Source organism: Columba livia, chromosome 2, assembly GCF_036013475.1.
Source record: "Columba livia isolate bColLiv1 breed racing homer chromosome 2, bColLiv1.pat.W.v2, whole genome shotgun sequence".
Lineage (NCBI taxonomy): Eukaryota > Metazoa > Chordata > Aves > Columbiformes > Columbidae > Columba > Columba livia.
In genome coordinates, this window is record NC_088603.1 from 141150714 (window position 1) to 141170803 (window position 20090).

The following is a 20090-nucleotide window of genomic DNA, read 5'->3' on the forward strand; positions in this document are numbered from 1 at the left end:
TGCTGTTAATTACTCTGCTCTTGTGCCGCGTACAGGCTCGAGGAAGACGGGATTTGGTAGAATCGCAGTCAGCCCAAATGGGGAACTACCTGAAGCAGTGGTGAGGATTCTGATTGTCTGCCCTGCAGCCTGCATCCTTGCCCTGCACTGGAACCAGCAGAAGAAGATGTGTGTTTTTGTCCTTGTGCAAAGCTGGTCTGTCTAACTACTGAACAGAGAGCTATGTGCTGAAGTTGGAGATCCTGACAAAATGGGAGTACTTGTGTTCTCTGCAGCCTGCAGTTTACTTCTGACTCTGGTGCGAGGGCACAGTTTATTCACATGTGAACCAATTACTATTTCGAGATGCTCAGGAATGCCTTACAACATGACTTTTTTCCCCAACATCATGGGGCACTATGATCAGGACACAGCTGCTCTCCAAATGGAGGTAAGTTCTTCCACCCTTACTATAGTATGTAAATACGAACACTGTGAAACAACATTTTTTTGTCATTGAGAAATGGTTTGTGGTGTCTGTTGCACTGAATGTGAAGGAAGGAAGCATTTAGTGACTAGGGGTTTTTTTGTGTTTTTTGTTTTACATCTTTTTGGAGTGCACTAGAGCCTCTTGGTTGCTGTAGACACCCTCCCTCCCTGCCTTGGATCATGTAATAGAGTGGAAGAGGAATGGGTGTAGCACAGCAATGTGCTATTTAGAGCTCTTTGGCAGAGCTGATGACGTACAGCCCAGGCACCTCACTGATACAGCTGAATTCTTGAAGCTCGCAAGGGACATTGCTTATCATATCCTGGCCACCCTGGAAAATAATGTTTAGAAGTTGTTCTTTGTTCCTCTCTTAGTTTATATTTGCTAAGGAGAGGTACCTAAACTTATTCTTAGCTCTCTGTTGTGGCTTTTGCATTCTGTTGTCTTCTGACTGGATGCTGAAACTTCTGATTCAAAGAGAATCTCTTTTTCTTTGTTTAACTGGAAACAAACACTTTTCTTACCTGAACTGACTGCAACATGGCTCCCTTGAGAATATGCCACCTTGTGGAAAGGCTTTGCCGGCAGCAATAGCTGGAAAGGGCGAGAGCCTCTCTGGGTGAGAGGCTTGTAAAACAAGTTTTAAACCTGTTTTAATAATGGCTTTTCAGTGGTAAGAGGAGGGGGAACATCTTAACACAGGTCTTGAAAAGCTTACGGTCTTATGCTGTGCAGAGAACAAAACCGAAGTGAGATGAAAATTAAGAAGCTTCTGATTAAAAAAAAATAATTATAGCTGCTATTGGAGGTGGCTACTATTACTAAAATCTTATTTACATTTTCTTTACTGAGTTTGGAGGAGGAGCTTGGTTCAGGTGCCAAAACATTTTTTTGGTGTTGCTTGGGATAGCCAGGATTCCCTGTTTGGCCTCTGGTTGTCATCCTGGAAGGGCACAGGCTTTGGTCTTGCATCTTTTTTGCCAGCCCAATGAAAATATATGGGAATTCTGATATCAAATGTTAAGACATGCATATGCAAGCAACTGAATTCAGCTGCAGATCTCAAATGAATTGTGGGTTTTTAAAGTGGAAGGTAAGCTGTAGGCTTCAGTTGTGAACTTTGTGCGGTGCCTTCTCCTGTCATCATTTGTCAGGAATCCTTTCTACAGCGTCTGCCATTTTATCACATCAGGTATGCTGCTGATTCTTGCTTGCTGTGTCTTACCTGCATTTGTTGAGCCAGCGTTTGTCAGTATTCATGCCTGCTAGTCATGCTGCTGTTAGAGCAGAGACCACAGAGCCGTTTTTATGAGTATGATTTGACTGACTTTGCTGAACTGTCAGTAACTTGTGCCCAGTGCATACCTTCTGTGTGGAGGGAGTTCCTTGTGGAAAGGATTCATGGCTTACCTGTTCTCATATAGCTAATTAATAAAGACAGTGTGGTAGTGAGGAGGTTTTTTTTGTTTTCTTTCTTTTTCCATCCTGTCTCCATTATAACCAACTACCACAGTGGTTGGTCACTACTCACCCAACTGACTGGGTGGTTATGTGGAACAACATTGTCTATTAGGGTTTGATTTCCCTACCTTGTTGCGTTGGCTTCCTAGTGTCCTGTCATTGCCACTGTCTGGCCTCTAATTTGGTAATGGTTTTAAACAGGAAGAGGGGACATTCAGGTTAGACATGAGGAAGAAATTTTTTTACAGTGTTAAATTACTGCAACAGGTTGCCCAGAGAGGTGGTACATGTCCCATCCCTGGAAACATTCAAGGCCAGGCTGGATGGGCCTCTGAGCAACCTGATCTAGTTGCAGATGTCCCTGCTCATGGTGGGAGGTTAGACTAGGTGACATTTATAGGTCCCTTCCAACTCAAACTATTCTATGGTTCTGTGATTCTATACCTCACTACTATTAAGGAAGTTTCTTTTGCCTAGTTGTCCCACGGAAGAAACTCAGGCATGGATTATAGAAATTATTCTAAACTAAATAATTTATTTGCAAGGTTCAGTGTAGAGCAGCTTGAGCTGGGTACCTCCTGAAGAGGGACCCTCACAGTGCAAGCCTCTACCCCCTGTGTGTCACTTCAGGCCAATTGCAAAACTGATGTCTGGGGTCTCCCTGTTCATCATTGGATCTCCTCATTTTCGTCAGGCAGGCTTTTAGTTAAAGTTCTGACCTTCAGTTGCTGGTTTGCACCCACAGTTGAAGAAAACAAGTTCTTGGCCAAAGCATTCTTTTGTTAGGTGCTGTTCTGTTCCTCTACTTACCTCCAAGGATGCAGCTCCCCAAATCTTCCAGCCTGAAGACTGTAGCCTTTTTCACTTAGTGAAGCAGAAAGTTAAAGGTTCACACCTTGCAGAAATGATGCTAAGCAAACTTATTTATGCCAAGGGAATTCTATATAAGCGGTTTCTAACCAAGTTCTGTAAGAAGCAATATACCAAATAATTCTACAAGCTTAGGCAATCCCTTTCCTGACACACTCTAGTGTTGTGCAGACATTTCTAAATTACGTGCTGTGTATGTGTGCTGATCTGCCTGCCTTTATTTGTGATTCAGCAGTGCTGATTGACTCCTTGGTCAAGCTGAATTTTTCACACAGCTGCTTTATTGGTAAAAGTGTAAGGAAGCTTCCTCCCATTCTGTATGCAGCTTGTGTTGAAACTGTTGCTAGTGGTGAGATTTGAGTTAATATGGTAAGTTTGTTCATTGCTGGGCCTTTTTTCTGTGGGAGACCAGTGCATACAAATGTCATGTACATATTTTGATGTGATTCTACATGGTTTTCAGTAGTGGCACCAGTACAGTTTGTCCATGGTTGATTGTAACAAGGACCCTTCCCAGGATTGTCAAAGGATTCTGCTTTGCAGGGAACTTGGTGTTGCAGCAGGGGAGGAGGAGCTCATGACTTCTGGAATATTGTTTGATTTCATTTTGCAGCTTTAAAAGGCAGTGGGTTGGGAGGTGGAGGAGACCTCTGTTTTAACAGCTTGAATTTTTCTGTAATTGGTAGTCCAAACTTTGTTCATATCAAAGAAAGAATTTTAATAGCATGTTGGTTAAAACTTACTTCTTTTGATCTGCAGCAGGAATGCTTAAAGGCTTTGGTTTTTAATTCCATCTCCCTCTTCTCCCCACAGCCTGTTCTCAAGACTGGGCATGGTCTTAGGATGTAAACACTGGGTTTTGAGATTGAGGCTTGTAATATTTTCCTCAGTTTATCTTAAGTGACTTTGAGCAAGCTGCTGAATCGTGCAGTCTCATGGCACATGGTGGAGGCTTGAAGAAATCCAAGTATTTTGTGCAGAAGGGGCCTTGATGTTAGTTCTGTTTCCTGCTCCTATCCCCTCTGGAAACCTCTTCCCATTACTTACTTGGAGTGTTTACTCCCAGAAAGAATGAAGATTTGTCAAAGGGACAAGTCTCACCTGAAGGTGAAGTTCACTATCTGAAACTGTGGTAACTCTCTGCTGTGTCCCGCTTTCAAGGCTCAACTGGTGTCTTCTGCTGTGGGGAGCCCTGTGTAGCCAGAAGAGCTGTGCTTACCGTCTGCTGGAGCACAAAGGCTTCTGTACAGTTTCTCTGCTTTCTGGAAAGGTGTTAAATTGCCATTTCTTGGGTGGTGTTTTCACAGTAATTGTCCAGGAGAGGATGATGTGGAGCCATTGTCTTGGGTGGTGGTTGTTCTCCAGGAAATCAGCTGATCTGTGGTCTTAATTTCTGCTTCATGTATCAACTCTTCTTAATGATGTGTTATAAACCAGAACACCAAACTAATTAGAAGAGGAAAAAGGACTAACTCAATCTTATGGCCTCTGTTACGGGTGTTCTGGCTGGTCATGGTAGTCCCTCTGGGTTCTTATTTTCTGCAATAGAAAACTCATAATTTCCAGTTACTCCCTCCATCCCCCCTGTTTTATTTATTTATTTAATTCTGAGCTTTTGAATTTAGGCTGCTTGAGTTTTACTTTATATTTGGATTAGTTGTGTTTATACAACAAGTGGTGATCTTATGAAAGTAAAACCACATGGCTTTGTGGTGTGAAGTTTTGTGTTAGCTAAACGGCTGCATGACAGTGGAATCTAATTATTTGCAGATGTGCATCTCAAAGCAGTTTAACAGTACCGCTGCTCATGTTGCTGCTAGCTCAGATTGGAAAGCTGAAGGGCTAGGGTTTGTGTAATGAGGAAAATTGATGAACACAGCAGAATAGCTGGTTTATTACAGCTGTTCTTCAATTGGTGTAACTCCCCCTCGTGGTCATCTGCAAAACCAAGTCACTTCTAATTCCAAATTATAATTCCTACTTCAACTACCCTGGAGAAAGTTGTCAACATAGGCATTATTCCAGCAAGGCAGATAATATTACAGTGTCGTAACTTTTAGTTCGTATCTCTTAATCAGTTCTGCTGCAGTTCTGGAATGTGTCCACCATAGACAAGCCCTTAAGACTTCCTGACCTGGGTAAGATCTATGGGTCTGTGAAAGTACAAAGGCAAAAAGTTTGCCAGTGAGTTTTTAAAGCAGACTATACAAAGCATTGGAAAATGTTCCACAGAGAACAATAAAGTACCTCAGAGAGACTGGAAAAATGACTCAGTAGTGAGTTTTCCATTTACCTCTGAGTTCATGACTGTGTGCCAGAGTATGTGTGTGTGTCTATGGAGAGTTCAGTGCCACTGGCTGCAGCAGTGGGGGAAGTTGAGAACTAGGGTCAGTTTAAACTAACAAAACCAGGTTGAAGTGAATTAAGAAGTACCTTCAAAAGCTTAAAGCTGAAGTTCTGTGAGTTAAAATATTTAATGTAATCACTTAGTTAGTTTCCACTAAATATAAATTTACAATTAATTCAATATGAAGATACTTCTGAAAACTGAAAGCCTGGTGTCTGACAAGCTTAAATCAGTACCTATGTTTGTGTATACACACAGGGAGGAGGAAGCTGTCCACCTTCTGTAGGTTGGGAGTTTTGGGGAAATAAGTGATGTTTTTTTAGAAGTTGGTTACTGGGATGTTCTGCAAAATAGCACAGGTGTGAATTTACTAAAACCTTTACAGACAGGCGTCTTACTTCTCCCTCTTACTCCATATGAGCAGTGCTTAGTGTAATACATGAACCTCTACTACTTAAAACTTGAAGCTTGAATCCCTGATGCTGCCTTGGAGCATAAGTTAGAGAAAGGGTGCAGAGGTGTGGACATTGGCCCAATGGAACAAGCACGGGGGCTTGTTAATTCATGTTTTACTTGTAACATTTTTGGTGTTTACCATACACCACTGGTACTAATGAGCAGGGAAAGTTTGTGTGAAAAGTAAATGCAGTGTGCTGTGCATCAGATGTTACTTAGGACAAACTAAGATAACTTTTCTAGCTTATCATAACAAAGTGGTGGTCACAAAACTTTTTGGTGAAACAGCTAAATTGCTGCAAGTTGGCAAATGCCAAAGTATTTTTTTTTAATAGACACTTCATACAGATCAATGGAAATACAAAGCAGTACAACTGACTGTGCTGTAGAAGTCTCTAGAAACACAGAATAGTTGGACATGAATAATTCTGTTTTAAGCATCACCATGTAGAAAGCTTTGGCTAAGGGGTCAAAACCAGATGAATTATACACATTTGTGTCATTTTGTACACTGCCATACAAATTTGGGAGTGTGTGTTCATTTTGGCACTCTTGTTCTCAGGTGTTCCAAAGAAACATGTCATCGTTAGTTCTTACAATGATTCTTACAGCAACATATACGTAAACCATCTTTGCTGATTCCTGTGAGTACATTAAACTACAGCTACCAAAAAAGTGTTTGTTACCTGTAGTACTGAGGCCTGTCGTCAAGGGTTAAATAACTTGTGCAGATTGTCTGAAAACAGGCAAATGTGTGTAATCCTATTATGCTGCCTTTAAGCATGTCAGTCATCTGCAAAATCTAATGCTGCTGTGTCTGAACAGCCTTCCTTGTCCACTTGATAAAGTGGCTAGTACTGTCTTGCTTCTTGTTCTAAAGGGATGCTGCTCAGAATGCACGGAGGGCCAAAGGAATGCATGCTTGATGAAGACAGAGAATTTTCCTTATGTTAACTGGGGTTCACTGAGATGGTGCTGACAGTGTGATTCCCAGAGCCTCATCTTTGTCTGTATTCACAGACTATTTTTACACTAGCAAGTAATTTGGTGTTACAGGAGTAGATCACTAGTTGAAGTTGTTAGTCCTGTGGCTGTAGCCTGTTCCAGGAGGACACCTGTGAATGAATGCAATCATGCAAGCTTCCATAAAGCTGTTTATATAGAGAAGGAAAACTGGAACTGGTTTGCCTTCATTGATAGGAGGTGGTTAGGGCTTGGGAGCTGAGCCCAGGCTGGTGGGAACATATCAGCCTTGGGAACTGGGGAAAGGCAGCAGTGGGTACAGAGCTTTCAGATATAGGAAGGTATATTTGAAGCTGGTATTTGCCCTTCACCATCATCACACTCAATTTCAAGATTGTCCTCATGTTTTTAAGGAAGTGGCTGTTGCCCTGTGGAACCTTGTGAACTTCACCTCGTCAGTAGCAAATCAGGTTAGGGAGGAGAAGTCTGCTAAGGATGACATGACCACAATTTCAAAGGTTATTCTTCGCATTATCTTACTTTGAATAGTGGACAAATGGACAAAATTGTATACTGTGGTGTACAGGTGACCCACCCTGTTTTCCTTCTGCTGTCCATGAGTTGTCAAACTGTGGGATCAAGCATCTCATTAACAAATCCAGCACATTGGCCCATGGTAGCTCTGGCAACAGCATCTTGGTTGTCTTGTGGGCCTTGGTGGAGCACCAGGGGACCTTTGTGGACATATTTGCAAGGGTCGTGGTGCTTATATCTTCTACAAATCTAGCCTAAGAATGGAAGAGGATTCTGATGCCTTCATTCTGAAAAGGGCTTTGTGGTGGTTGGATGCCTTCCTGCCACTGTGAGAGATGCTGTTTGTTGCCAGTGCTGCATAGTCATAAGGCTGTATGGAGCCCAGGCCCTTGTTGTATGCAGGTGGAGGTTGAATGCAAATTTAGTTTTCTGCTTGCAAGATGAATGTGATGTTCAGGATGACAACTTGGCTGCAGGATGTTGTCTGTGGATCGTGCTGACTTTGTATAGGCCTTCATGCATCTACCTGACCGGTTGCTGCTATAGTCCATAGTTTGGCAGTTCCGGAGGCAAATGGAAGCTCTCCTGCAGAAGTTAACACCCTGTCACATGTCTAAAGCCTCCTGATCCTTAACCAGTTGGGCAGCAGGGTGGGCCAAGAGCTGCTCTGGTCCTTTTCCATGTCCTTGGTGGGCCTGTTAGTGACTACCTGGAGAGCATTGTTTCTGTCTGCCTTCCCCAGTGCCACCTCAGCTGCAAGGTGCTACAGCATCACCTCGGGGTGACCCTCAGAGCAGCTGCTGCATTTTGCATGCAGCAATCTGGGAATGAGATGCCAGGGGAGAAGAGGTGCCATTACATATGCCTCTTATATGGAGGTGGATGCATCCTCCTCTTTATCAGAGGCATCTGTGAAAGAGAAGAAAAGCAAATGTGAGTCCTTGACTGCCTGTGAGGTTACAGTACAATAATGTGGCTTGTGAGCTCCCTACAGCCCACATCTTCTAATGGATGTGGATTCCTGCAGTGTGGTGGAGGTGCTGGGGACGTGCCTGTTTGTTTAGATGGGCTCCTGTGAGGGGCGGGTGAAGGCTCATACCAGACTGTCCTGTAGAGCAGTGGTTAGTTACTGCTGTGCTACAGCAAGTAATTAACTGTAGGGAAACTCTCTCTCCTTTGGCTCTTTGACCTCAGTAGCAGGAGGCGGCAGGGTGTTTACAGTGTCAAGGATTTTGGTGGGATGGAGGAGAGACTGCATGAGGCAATGCACGCAGAAAGAGGCTTCTGTAGTAACGTCATTACCTTGGTTATGAAAGCCCTTTCTTATATTTACATATCTCGCATTTAGAGGAAGTGATCATAAAGTAATGGTGTAAAGGAATTGGCTTCTTAACAGCTACCTTATCAATCCTGTAAAATTTGGATTTTTTTTTTTTTTAATTATTTAAAAGCACATTGTCTGCCTTGCTTTCTTGCCTCTCAGGTTGGCCTGTGTCTCAGAATAAATAACATGAGTAAGTAAATGTTAATAAATAAAAGTAATTTTATTAAGGTACATATATCTATAACTGCAAAAATCTCTAACTACTTAGATTCTAGACATTTTATCTTCATAAAAATAAATAACTGAACAAAAATGCCACAGAAGAAATATACCTTTGTGGCAGAAAAGAACTATTTCCCACAAATACTTAAGAATGAAGTATCACATTTTTTTCCAAAAAGAGATTTTATGTATATATTTTTTAAAAATCTTAAGTACCGTTTTTCCTGTTAGAGTAATTATCTGTTCTGAATAATAATGATGATGATTATTATTAATAATTATATTTTTATGTTCTGAAGCTATAGTGAAGATGACAACTATAGAAGTGAATTTAAAGTGAAAGGCCTGTTTTTCCATTTTGCATGCACACTCATCTTCCCAGAAGCAGTGATTTTACAGAAAATTACTCTGCGTCAAAATTTATAGCAGATGGTGGATGCTAAGTATATAGAAAGTTGGCTGCATGGTGAAAGCTTCCCAAACAAACAAACTGAGGCTGCCATCCAGTTTTCCATTGTTCTTTTGAACTCTGTCTGGTTTGTGGCTCAGACTCTCAGGTCATTTATTTCAAGTGTTGTGTCTGACTTGTGTTGGTCTGTGCTCCTCTATTACTGAGAATTCATTCAGAAAATCCTGTCCTTCTTGTCAACCCATGTGCTTGACAGAAGTGACTTGTGCAGATTTTCTAGGGACTAAGCCAGTCTATTTGAATTTCAGGGAAGCATTTGATACTGTACTACATTACAGAAATGAGTAATTTTAGCAATTTTAAACTTTTAACTAATCCATTCAGTTTGTTTTGATGTAAGAGACATCAGTCAGGCATGTGCAAGTCAGATAATGGAGTTGAAGCCCATGAAGTTGCAGTTATCTGCCTCACCACCTGCAGTTCTTGCCTCTGTCTTCTGATTTCAGTAGGTCCAGCTGGTCGTACCTGGAGACATTGACACTGCTTGGCTGGCCATGAGACAAGTGATGTCTCATTTTTATGATATATGGGCAAGAAATCAACGTATACAGTTACTTTTCATTCTGTTGGATTTGGGAGGCTGAGGGTGGTGGGTTTTTGTTCTCTGTTAGCATGAGAATTAACTTCATGAATCAGGAGAATTTCCAACTTACGTACAATATCTATGTCCCCACCTAACCAACAGCAGGACTAGCCCAGGTCTGTGAAGAGTGGAAAAACTGATGCAGGCAACAGTGTGGCTCCTTGCAGAAGTTCTTCAGGTCTGATGGGGTCAGTTTTGAGCCAAAGGTTTTTGTGCCATATGACTGTTCCTGGGTGGACTCAGAGCAGGACCAGCAGCCATGTAGAAATGGCACCTGGCTGGGCCGGTGCTGGGCTGTGCAGAGCTGGTTCAGGTGTCTTCGCATCCGCAAGGCTTGCTTTCTTGCCATCTTGGTGACTCTGTGATGGTAAAGGGCATCTGGTGCTCTGGTATTGTCCTAGCATTGGCATGGCTGAGGTTTAGAAAAGGGAGTTAAGTAACTTGTGGGGAAGACGACTGACTGTCCCTTCCCAGCTGAGTTGGCAGCAACAGTTACATCTCTAACTGCAGGTTATATGGCTTTCTGGCACAGAAATGTCTATTGTTTTCTTCTGTTTATCCTGTATCACAGTATTTAAGATACTTAAATACTTATTGGAACAAGATCCCCAGTTTCTCTCCTATGAGCAAACCAGTCACTGAGCTAAATTAACTGAATTAAACTTCTCCCCCTCACCTCCCCACCCACTCCCCCCCAACTTCTCAAGGCTGCTTACATTTTCATTTTATAGACTGGCAAAGGAGGTGTCAGAACATGGATTCCTGAGCATTATGAGAAGCAGTCTGTTGCATAAATGCTGCCCCGGATCTTAGCGTTAGGCAAGTTTGGGAAATACGTGCTATTTGAATCCTGCTCCTCTTGAGCATTTTCTCTGGCCATGAGGTTCTCTCTGCTTCCTGAATTCTGTGCATGTTCTCAAGTGCCTCTCTGTGAGGACATCAGATAGGGAAACTGCTGTGAGGATGTGGTGAAGTGCCTGGAAAGTTGGTGTCACCAGTTTCTGTTGTCATAGGCGGTCCCCTTTGTGAATCTGGCTCTTGATTGCTTTGTTTGATGTTGCAGAAGGCTGACAGAAGGTTGCTTGAGAAGATCAATCCTGCCATGACTGAGATCTTCCCAATTTAGTTCAGGTGTGAAGTAGGCAAGGAGGAAAGCATGGTGGAGCATTCCTCCTGTAGTAACTTGTGTGGTGCTGTTCCACTGAAGTGCATCTCCACACACACAAAGATGGGGAGAAACATGAATCTGACTCTTCTGGAACTACAGCAGTAACATCTTCTGCTGGCATCCCCTTCAAATGAGGAGCTCTTTTATAGATAACAGGCAGTCTGTCAACAGGATTACTGGTAATCTTCTGAGTTATATTCTACGCAAAAAGTTCAGTAATAAATCCTTTTACTCCTGTAATACATGGGAAATACATCAAGAATTTAAGAGTATTTTGAGGCTGTTCTGCTATCACAGTCTAGATGTAATGAAGCTCTGTCTAGATTTCAGATATTTGAGGCCCTGTAGAGTATTTGCCTTCAGTTAGCTTACATTTGTCTGTCTTTTATGCTCTGTATAGCATAAATGGGGATAAAAACATATGTAATTTAAAACTTTGTGTAAATAGTTGAGTTCTGCAATGCTTGGGAAAATTCTCTCATGTTTGTTTGGGACAGTAAATTGCAGAGGCTGGAATATCTATAATTGAAGTCAAACTGTAATTTAGGTTAGAACCACAAAATGCAGTGAATTTTGCTAATAAGCTATTTTGGAAAGTATTGGTATACTTTAGTTTGCTTCAGAATAGCTTCTTAGTGAGATGTAATATTCCTGTTTATATTGTTTTTAACCTTTGATATAGTTAAATATTTTCATTTTGCACTTAAAAATACTTAAAGGGAAAACATGGAACTAAGTTGTTTTACTACAGAAATAAATGCATTCACTAGTAAACACTGAAATGGAGCCCATAGAAGTAAAAAGCAGAATAGGCTGCTTTATCTTGCTGTGTATGTGTCTGTGTATACTGGCAATGGCAAGTTTAGTGCCTAGTTGTGCTATTGGAGTAGTTCTTTGGAGTGTATTGGGGGGTTGTGTTTGTTCGGGTTTTTTTTAAGTGCATGAGTGCCTTGCAGCCCTACTGACCTTTGAAAACCTTCTCCCGTGTTGGATTTCTAATTAATATTCCTATCAACTTTGAACAGCTAGTATGAGGGTTCAGACATGAATATATATATTTATATTCATATTCATATATATATATATATAAAACCCATATCAAACTATATTGTATGTGTAGGGGTGAATGATGGTGAAGAGTTTGCAAATATACTCGTGATTTTGTTGCAAGTGTATTGAACCTGTAGCTGATGAGTAATTTGGCTCACTGAGCAGTTGCACAGTCTGGGATCTGCACGGATCCCTGGGTGGTTCAGTTGGAGGCTGGTGCTGAAGTTCTGGCCCAGCGAGCCTGCACTGCCTGGACATGTGCCTGCTGGTCAGTCCCTGTGCCGCTGGAGTTTACAGCACAGCGGTTTTTGGGGTCGACCGCCATCTGACTTGCCTTCTAAACCACTGTGCTTTGGGTGCTGACTGGTTGCAGCTCCAGGACCGGTAGGGCCGTGGGAGGAGCAGACTGCTGGGAACAGTTCAGCTTATCAGCTCTTGCAAGTTGAGTTGTCCCCAGGCTTTGTTCAGAGCCCTTGGAAAGTCGAAGTACATGCCTGGCCTTTGCTGTTCAGTTGAAGGGCAAAGATGAAAGCTCATATCTTTGCAAACATCTTTTCATTGCAGAACAGCATTGTTTGGTCCGCTTGCTTGTTTACTACCTTTTTCTTCCTTTTCTCCTTGAACTCCAGATTGTTCTTGAGTAGGAAACTGAAACTATTTTGTCTTTTAAACTATGGAGGTAACCTACTTTCTACTCTGACAAAAGATTACATTCTTACCTCTGTAAACATTTAAGTGATTACATTTAAAAAATGTTTGACAAGCCTTTAAGTTAAACATGACTGCATTTGCTGTAATTCTATTGTGAAAGCTGCAGAAAGTAATGCTGCTTTCTTTAAAAGCACCTTATTAAAATAAAAGTCAAATTCATCTGCTTTTGATGGTTTTCTTTTACCTCTGTCAAATTAAGTTACAGTAGTGATGAGTATTATATTTATATGTATTCATACCTAAAATATTCCTATCAGTGAATTTTCGTCCTGAAAAACTTTTGTGGAGGAGTTACCTGTGTAATTTTAACCAGGTTTAGAAAATATAGATTATGACTGATACTTGCCAGTAGCAACAATAGTTGATTATTACTCCCAGCTCAGGTAGTGACATGGAGTACATGGGCCCCCAGATTAGTTCATACCATCTTCATTGGTAGCTTGAAGGATGGTTGACATTGCACAGATGTTCATGAGCTGCGCCCACATTTCTGTTTCACTGCTCTGCTGTCACGTAGCAACCTCTAGCAGGCATGTAGCAACAAGATGCTGACACTTAAACTGCCATAGCCTCCTGCAAAATAGTTTCTAAATCCTTACATACTAACTTAAAAATGCATGTAACTTGCCTTTGATCTAAATCCATCAATGTCACTTCCAATAGGAAGAACCAAGTCTTTTTTCAACCTTTCTTTGAATCTAATTGAACTTGAAAATTTTGTCCTTCGTTTAGTTTCATGTGTTAGGACATTTATTGATCATGACTTAATTGTGCATGAATTAGAATTCAGAGTTTCTTGGCAGCTGATCCACTGTGGCCATCGGCGAATTACTACCCTTGCCAGCCCATCTGGGAATTGTTTGAAGGCATTAATCTCTCCGGGTATGATGCTAATCTTGTTCACATCCAGTCCAGAATAATTCTGTTGAAACAATAGTGTAGAGTTAAATAAACTGTACTGTGCCATGCTTGTTTCACTGGTTTTAATTGAAACAGATTATCATTATAAAAGTAGCTAAAGATACTGTGAAGATTAATTGTTAGTATAGCTCTATGAGTATAAAGAGTAATTACTGCCATTCTTTTGAGACCATTTATATTCGCCATAGGTGACAGTGGCTGTATTTTCTAAATATCATGTATGAAAGTGTATATGTAAAATATATTGTGTTTGGGCTTTGAGGTTGTACATTAATTCTATAGCAACACTTAGAGGACAGTAGTTGTGTTTAAGTCTGGTACTGTAAGTTATTAATGATTAATTGGTAGTTAATGATTAGTAATAAAAGTGTCCTGCAAGGAGCAAGGGAGATGGACTCAGTGATGGGCGCAGAGTGGCTGGAGAGCAGTCAGACAGAAAGGGACCTGGGGGTACTAATTGACAGGAAGCTCAACATGAGCCAACAGTGTGCCCAGGTGGCCAAGAAGGCCAACGGTATCCTGTCCTGTATCAAAAATAGCGTGGTCAGCAGGACAAGGGCAGTGATCCTTCCCCTGTACTCTGCATTGGTGAGGCCACACCTGGAGTATTGTGTTCAGTTCTGGGCCCCTCAGTTCAGGAAAAACATTGAAGTGCTGGAGCGGGTCCAGAGAAGAGCAACACGACTGGTGAAGGGACTTGAACATAAGACCTATGGGGAGAGGCTGAGGGAGCTGGGGTTGTTTAGTCTGGAGAAGAGGAGGCTTAGAGGTGACCTCATCACTCTCTATAACTACCTGAAGGGAAGTTATAGCCAGGTGGGGATTGGTCTCTTCTCCCAGGCAGTCAGCAACAGGACAAGGGGGCATGGGCTTAAACTCTGCCAAGGGAAATTTAGGCTGGATATTAGAAAGAAATTCTTTACAGAGAGAGTGGTCAGGCATTGGAATGGCCTGCCCAGGGAGGTAGTGGACTTGCCATCCCTGGAGGTTTTTAAACTGAGATTGGACATGGCACTTAGTGCCATGATCTAGTAAATGGACTGGAGTTGGACCAAGGGTTGGACTTGATGATCTCTGAGGTATTTTCCAACCCAGTCGATTCTGTGATTCTGTGATCTTTATATGCGTCCCTTCCAACTTGACATATTCTATGATTCTAATTATTAATCATTTAGGTGGGGTGTTATTTCCTGTAAAGCAGGTAAATAGTTTTATGAATAACAATTGGTGTATTTAATATAGGTAGCAATCTTGGGTTCCTACTTCGGCAGGGGGATTGGACTAGATGATCTTTTGAGGTCCCTTCCAATCCCTAACATTCTGTGATTCTGTACACAGTGTACTATTATTGTAGAGATTCAGATTTAAGCCCTTTTGTGCTTCCAAGATTGAAATACGTAGTTATGTGAGTGACAGGGTTGTAATGTTGTTGCTTTACAGCACAAGGTTCATATCAAACCATGAAACAGGTACTATTGCTTAACATTGAGACAGTGTCTCTCATTGTTTAACTTAGTTAACCTCAGTGTTAACTAGATTAATTAAGCTAAATGTTTTGACTTGGTATCTAGACCTCAGTGGTTAGGAGAGTAAGTTGTTAGTGTCTCAAATAACTGGCTCCAGTGGCTGAACAAAGGCTCTGATCCTTTGTATCTCAGCAATTCAAGATATTTCCTGTCGCTTACAAGTGGAGTTTGCCATAGCTGATTGCACCAAAGATCACCTTTTCCTCTATTATTTAAGTATTTTTCGTTTGTTTTGACATGTGTTAGTAGTAGTTGTACATGCCAGCCTTAGAGACATCTGATCATCTCTGGTGATACTTTTCTGTACAATCCAGCTGAGATGAGGGAGAATGGAGCATGTGCCTGTCTGCCAGGAATCATGAGTTTGTGTCTGTTGTGTTTTGGACTTGTAAGCCTGCTGAGCTCAAAGCAGAGAACGCTGAGCATGAGATTCACGTACAGTTCTAGGTTGCAATTTACTTGTTGGCAAAGCCCATTTAAGAGTGCGTTTGCACCTAACCATTTATTCTGTACTCTGCACCATTCGTTTTCACTCATCTCAGGTGTGTTAGTGTTTGTGGGACCACAACAAAGCTGGGTTTCTGAGACAGTTTGGCTTTGCCTCTGGAGAAAATAGAACATGGACATACTTCATAAAGAACCTAGGGTTTATTAAATAAGCTGTTGGCATTTTGTTCAGTGCAGAGAATATTCCTTTCACTGGCTAGTGATCTTCTACTCCCTTTGATTGTTTGACTGTATTGATGGCCCACAGTGGGTGCATGGTTGCTTCAGGGGGTTCAGTTCAGACTGTTTTGCCCTGGGGGTTTTGGCACAGGGCAACTGTGCCTCTTGTGCTCCGCACTGGCACCACGGTGGGGAGTTTGTGTCCCACAGTCCTGCACTGCTATTGCTGTTGCAGACTACATCAGTGTGCTTTACAGTTTGTTGGGAATATTTTTGGTAGATTGTTAGTGTGTTCTAGTTTGCCTCACATTTTCTGGGTTTTGGTTCCCATTGGCGGGAAGATGAGGATTTATGTTTTAGGCCTTACATTGGCTTTGTAAGGCTTCATTCTTGGTTTTAAAGGAGTCTGGTTTCCCTCTGTTTCTAGCACTGCTGTCACCAAATCTGCAGGTTTTCATCTTGATTCTTCATGTGCCAGGGCAGTCATTGCTAATGCTAGAAATGCCAAGTGCCTTGGTTTCCTGGAAGAGCCTGTTTCATGTGATTGTGCCACCTGCAGATCCTGAACTTCCTGCAGAGGAGAGGACCATGGTACTACATTCTGTGTTTAATCCCAGACTTGGATGCTCAGCACATCAGCATGTACATGTGTGCAGGTTACCCAGCTAACCACTTGGGTAAAAGACGGTTGGTGGTTGGGACACCCGTGATCCAGGTAACGCAGCCTTGAAGCAACTGATTCTCACTGTCAGTGAGCTTGTGATCTCAGCTTTGTGCATTTTGCAGCCATGCAGCTGGAGGAGCAAATACTTTGGTAAGATTTCACTTTTTTGGTCCATCAGGAAATACAGACCTATTATTTTCTATAATGAAACATTTCCAAATTGGCTAGCTGGAAGTGAAGCCCATATTTAAAGATACTTAATTTTTAGCAGAGTTCCAGGTGCAGTTCACTACCCATTTTGCTGTTCTTAAATGGTAAGAATAGGCAGTTTCTAAAAATAAATCTGTGTTTTTACAAATCCCATTTGTATGGGCTTGAGGCAAAGTTTCACATCTTATAGAGGTTTTTTTGGTTGAGGGGACTCATTCCCTGTAGAATCAATTAGAGTTTTTGAGGCATTTGATACATTTTTTTGAAAGGGGTGATTCAGCCAGTATATTATGCTTCAGTTTTCAAAATGGCTTTGACATGGTCATAACCGACGTTTTTTTTTTAAAGAAACTATTCTGCTAACCCAACAGGGACTTTCTTTTCTAATACCTACCTAAAGAACAAGAGGAAAAGTAGGAATAAATAAGTATTTTTTCACAATGAGGAGTATTGAATCATTAGCTGATAGTTTTGTCCTATACCAAATAAATGACTAGAGTGGTTCCCCCTCATCAGCTGTACTGGAACCTCTGATACAAAGCTAATTCCTATGTTACCTAGAGAGGGATGGATAGTGAATTTGCTGAGAAAATAAAGTCAACTAAACAGTTGCAGAAAGATCTGGTGATAGATGCAACCATAAAATGGTTGGTGAGATCTAGGGTTGGTAAACACAGAGTAATGAACAGGGGGAAGAATAAGTCCCGCTATCCATACAAGTAGGTGGGCACAATTAGTTACTGTCACACAGAAAAGAGCCTTTGTTGTCACTGTGGAAATATGAGGTCAGTGTTCAAATGTAGTCAAGGCAAATAGAAGGTGAAGTGTATTATGAAGGGAACAGAAATCAAAATTTAAAACATTATTATGCTAATGTATACATTTGATATGTAAATGATAGCAGGATAGCAAAATTCTATGGAAAAAGTAATCTGTTAGCTGTTTGTCAAACACAAGCTGGGCTACAAGACCAGGACTTACAACAAACAAATAAAAAGCAGTATTTTCTCAGCAGTGCCTGATTAAATTGTGCAGTAAAAGATACCGCTGCAGTATTTTACAAAGAGTAAAAACATAAATGATTGAAAAAGAGATTAGTTGTGTTCTGGGCAACAAGGAGATCTGTTGGTGTCTTTTGAGCTTGGTGCTGGTGGTGTAACCCACAGCTGGTTTCCCGACACGGGAAGGGCTGGCGGGTTGTCTTCTGATGCCTCCCGTGCTGCCAGCTGGGTGAGCGTGGGCTGACCACGTAAATGCACATTTGCTCTGACTTGGAAGGTCTGCTCGTGTTTGCAGAACATCAGACTTTCTGCTCTTGTGTTCCTACTTTCCTGTGTCAAAAGGTAAATATTTTTAGCAAGCTGAAAGAAATACTTTAAGAACAATTACTCTTGGCAGCCAAGTGCTCGGATTTCTACTGTGATTGTATTACAGGCTGAGCATAGCTTTCTTCCTGAAATTCTGCAGGTTTGTGTTTATCTGTTAAGGTAGTCTTGCATTTACATAAAATATGTTATTAGAGCAACAGTACTCAGCCAATGACAACATGCTGTAGTGAAACTCCTGCAAATGCTTAATTTTCATGTGTCATTATCTACCTCTAATATACAGTATTATGGTGTAGTGATTCCTCTGATATTGTTGCTTTTACACATCTTCATATAACAGAAACTCTGTTAGAATGGTAAAGGTTGGGTTTATGTCCCAACTTTCTCCACCAGAGATCGCTTGCTTTATACTAATTTTTGGTATCGGGGATGGAGCTTACAATATGTGGCCTTATTGTTTAGAAATTTCTAGTTGCTTATCCAAAATAGCTTGTAAAATAACTGTGTAGATAAATTTGGTTTCGTAGGTATAAATATTGTTGTGGTTTTGTTTTGTATTTGGTGGTTGTCATTGTTTTTGATTGGTTGGTTTTGGTTTTGTGGTTGTATTTTTTGTTTGGTGGTTTTTTGTTTGGCTTTGGTTTTTTAGTTCTTACTTTCTAGAGAAAATATTGCTGGTTTACCTACATCTGCAAAAGTTCTTGACTGGCATCCCAAAACTTGCTCTAGAAAATTAATTTTATGTTTTATCAACTGAGACAAACATTGGGTGACAAAAAGGAGGAATTCATTACAGCCAAGATGATTTCTACAAGACTTAATTTCAAAAGTAAACTCAATTTCTAGAGGAGTTGTATATGACTATCCAGGCTATTATCCTTATCTTTTCCTAAGTGCCAGGACGAACAGAACTAACACAAATTAACCGTTGGAGCAAATAAAATTTAATTGAAAAGAAAACAAGCATCATAATTATGCAAAGAGAAAGTAATTAATTTAGGGTTACCTCCTGACTATTTTTTTCATCTGAAGCCACGTAGCATGTAGGAAATAATCCAGTTTGTGGAAGGGGAGCGCACTGCACCAGAGCTCTTCTCGTCTCCTTGTTATAACCCCCCGGGTGTTGGGTTCCCGCAGCTGCGGTGCAGCCCCTGGGGTCGGTCAGACCTGAGTGGGATGGCGTGGGCAGGTGCAGCACACAGCCGGGTGCCAGCCTTGGTTTGGCTTTTCAGAAAGCATTTCTATGTTATTCTTGCTCTGGCTTATCTTCTGCCCTCCCCTCCCTCCTCACACATTCCTGTGTTTATTGCTGTGGTCCCTTGAGGTTTAGTAGATACTCCATTTTGAAGGGGAAAATGTATTTATCAGCCTTTTCTTTTAAACTGCATGCTCAGTAGTAAGACTTGCTCTTTGGGTATGGGGATATATATATATTTGGGATACTTAAAAGATGACAGAAGTAAAGAAGCTGATCTGGACTCAGAAGATACTCCTTCCTTTAGCAGTCATTGCTTGGATATTTGAGAGACATGGCTGTTAATGGCAAAGAATTAAATAAAATTCTTCCTAAATAAAAATCTTATGAAAAACACTCTGCCTACTTGAAAAATTTTGTGCAGTGTCCCTGTTTATCAGCACATTTCAAAGTGTGTTAAATGTTAATTCAGCTTTCCTGTTGCATGAATTTGACTAAATGTGAAATGGAGATTCCGTTCTCCTGAAACGCAAGCAGTTTTTCATCAAAAAGCCTGCTTAAAAATGACTTTGGCTGACGAGGTCCTGCAGATGGGTGTTACCCTCAGCACTGGGCTAGGTCCCTTGGAATGGTGTTTAAATTCACTTGTTTGACTCATGAGCTGGGTCGGGAACGAGTGCCTGGGGTGACGGGACAGTGACAGGCAGCCTGCAGTGGATTTCAAGGCTGTGGACATTTTGGGAATGGGGGGTCAGGGCTGTTCAACACAGAGCCCCCTGGGGAGCGCAGGAGCATGCCTGGCCATGCTGTGAGCACCTGTGCCTTCACCTGCTTCCTTCAGGAACCTGCCTCAAAAATGACCCGCAGCCTCTGCTTTGTCTGAAGCTTTCATACACGGTAGTATTTCAGCTAAAATAATTTTCCCTAATAATAATGTTGATAAAATGTGGAGT

At 41.5% G+C, this 20090-nt stretch overlaps 1 protein-coding gene across 2 annotated transcripts in view; it reads left to right on the forward strand.

Moving 5' to 3' along the window:
• FZD6 (frizzled class receptor 6) overlaps positions 1–20090 on the forward strand; it is a 31401-nt gene that overhangs the window by 585 nt on the left and 10726 nt on the right. For both annotated transcript variants that reach the window (XM_065054170.1, XM_065054171.1), the window contains exon 2: positions 36–430. In XM_065054170.1, coding sequence (XP_064910242.1) covers positions 251–430 — 180 coding nt within the window. In that variant the 5' untranslated portion in view covers positions 36–250. The remainder of the gene's footprint in view (positions 1–35; positions 431–20090) is intronic.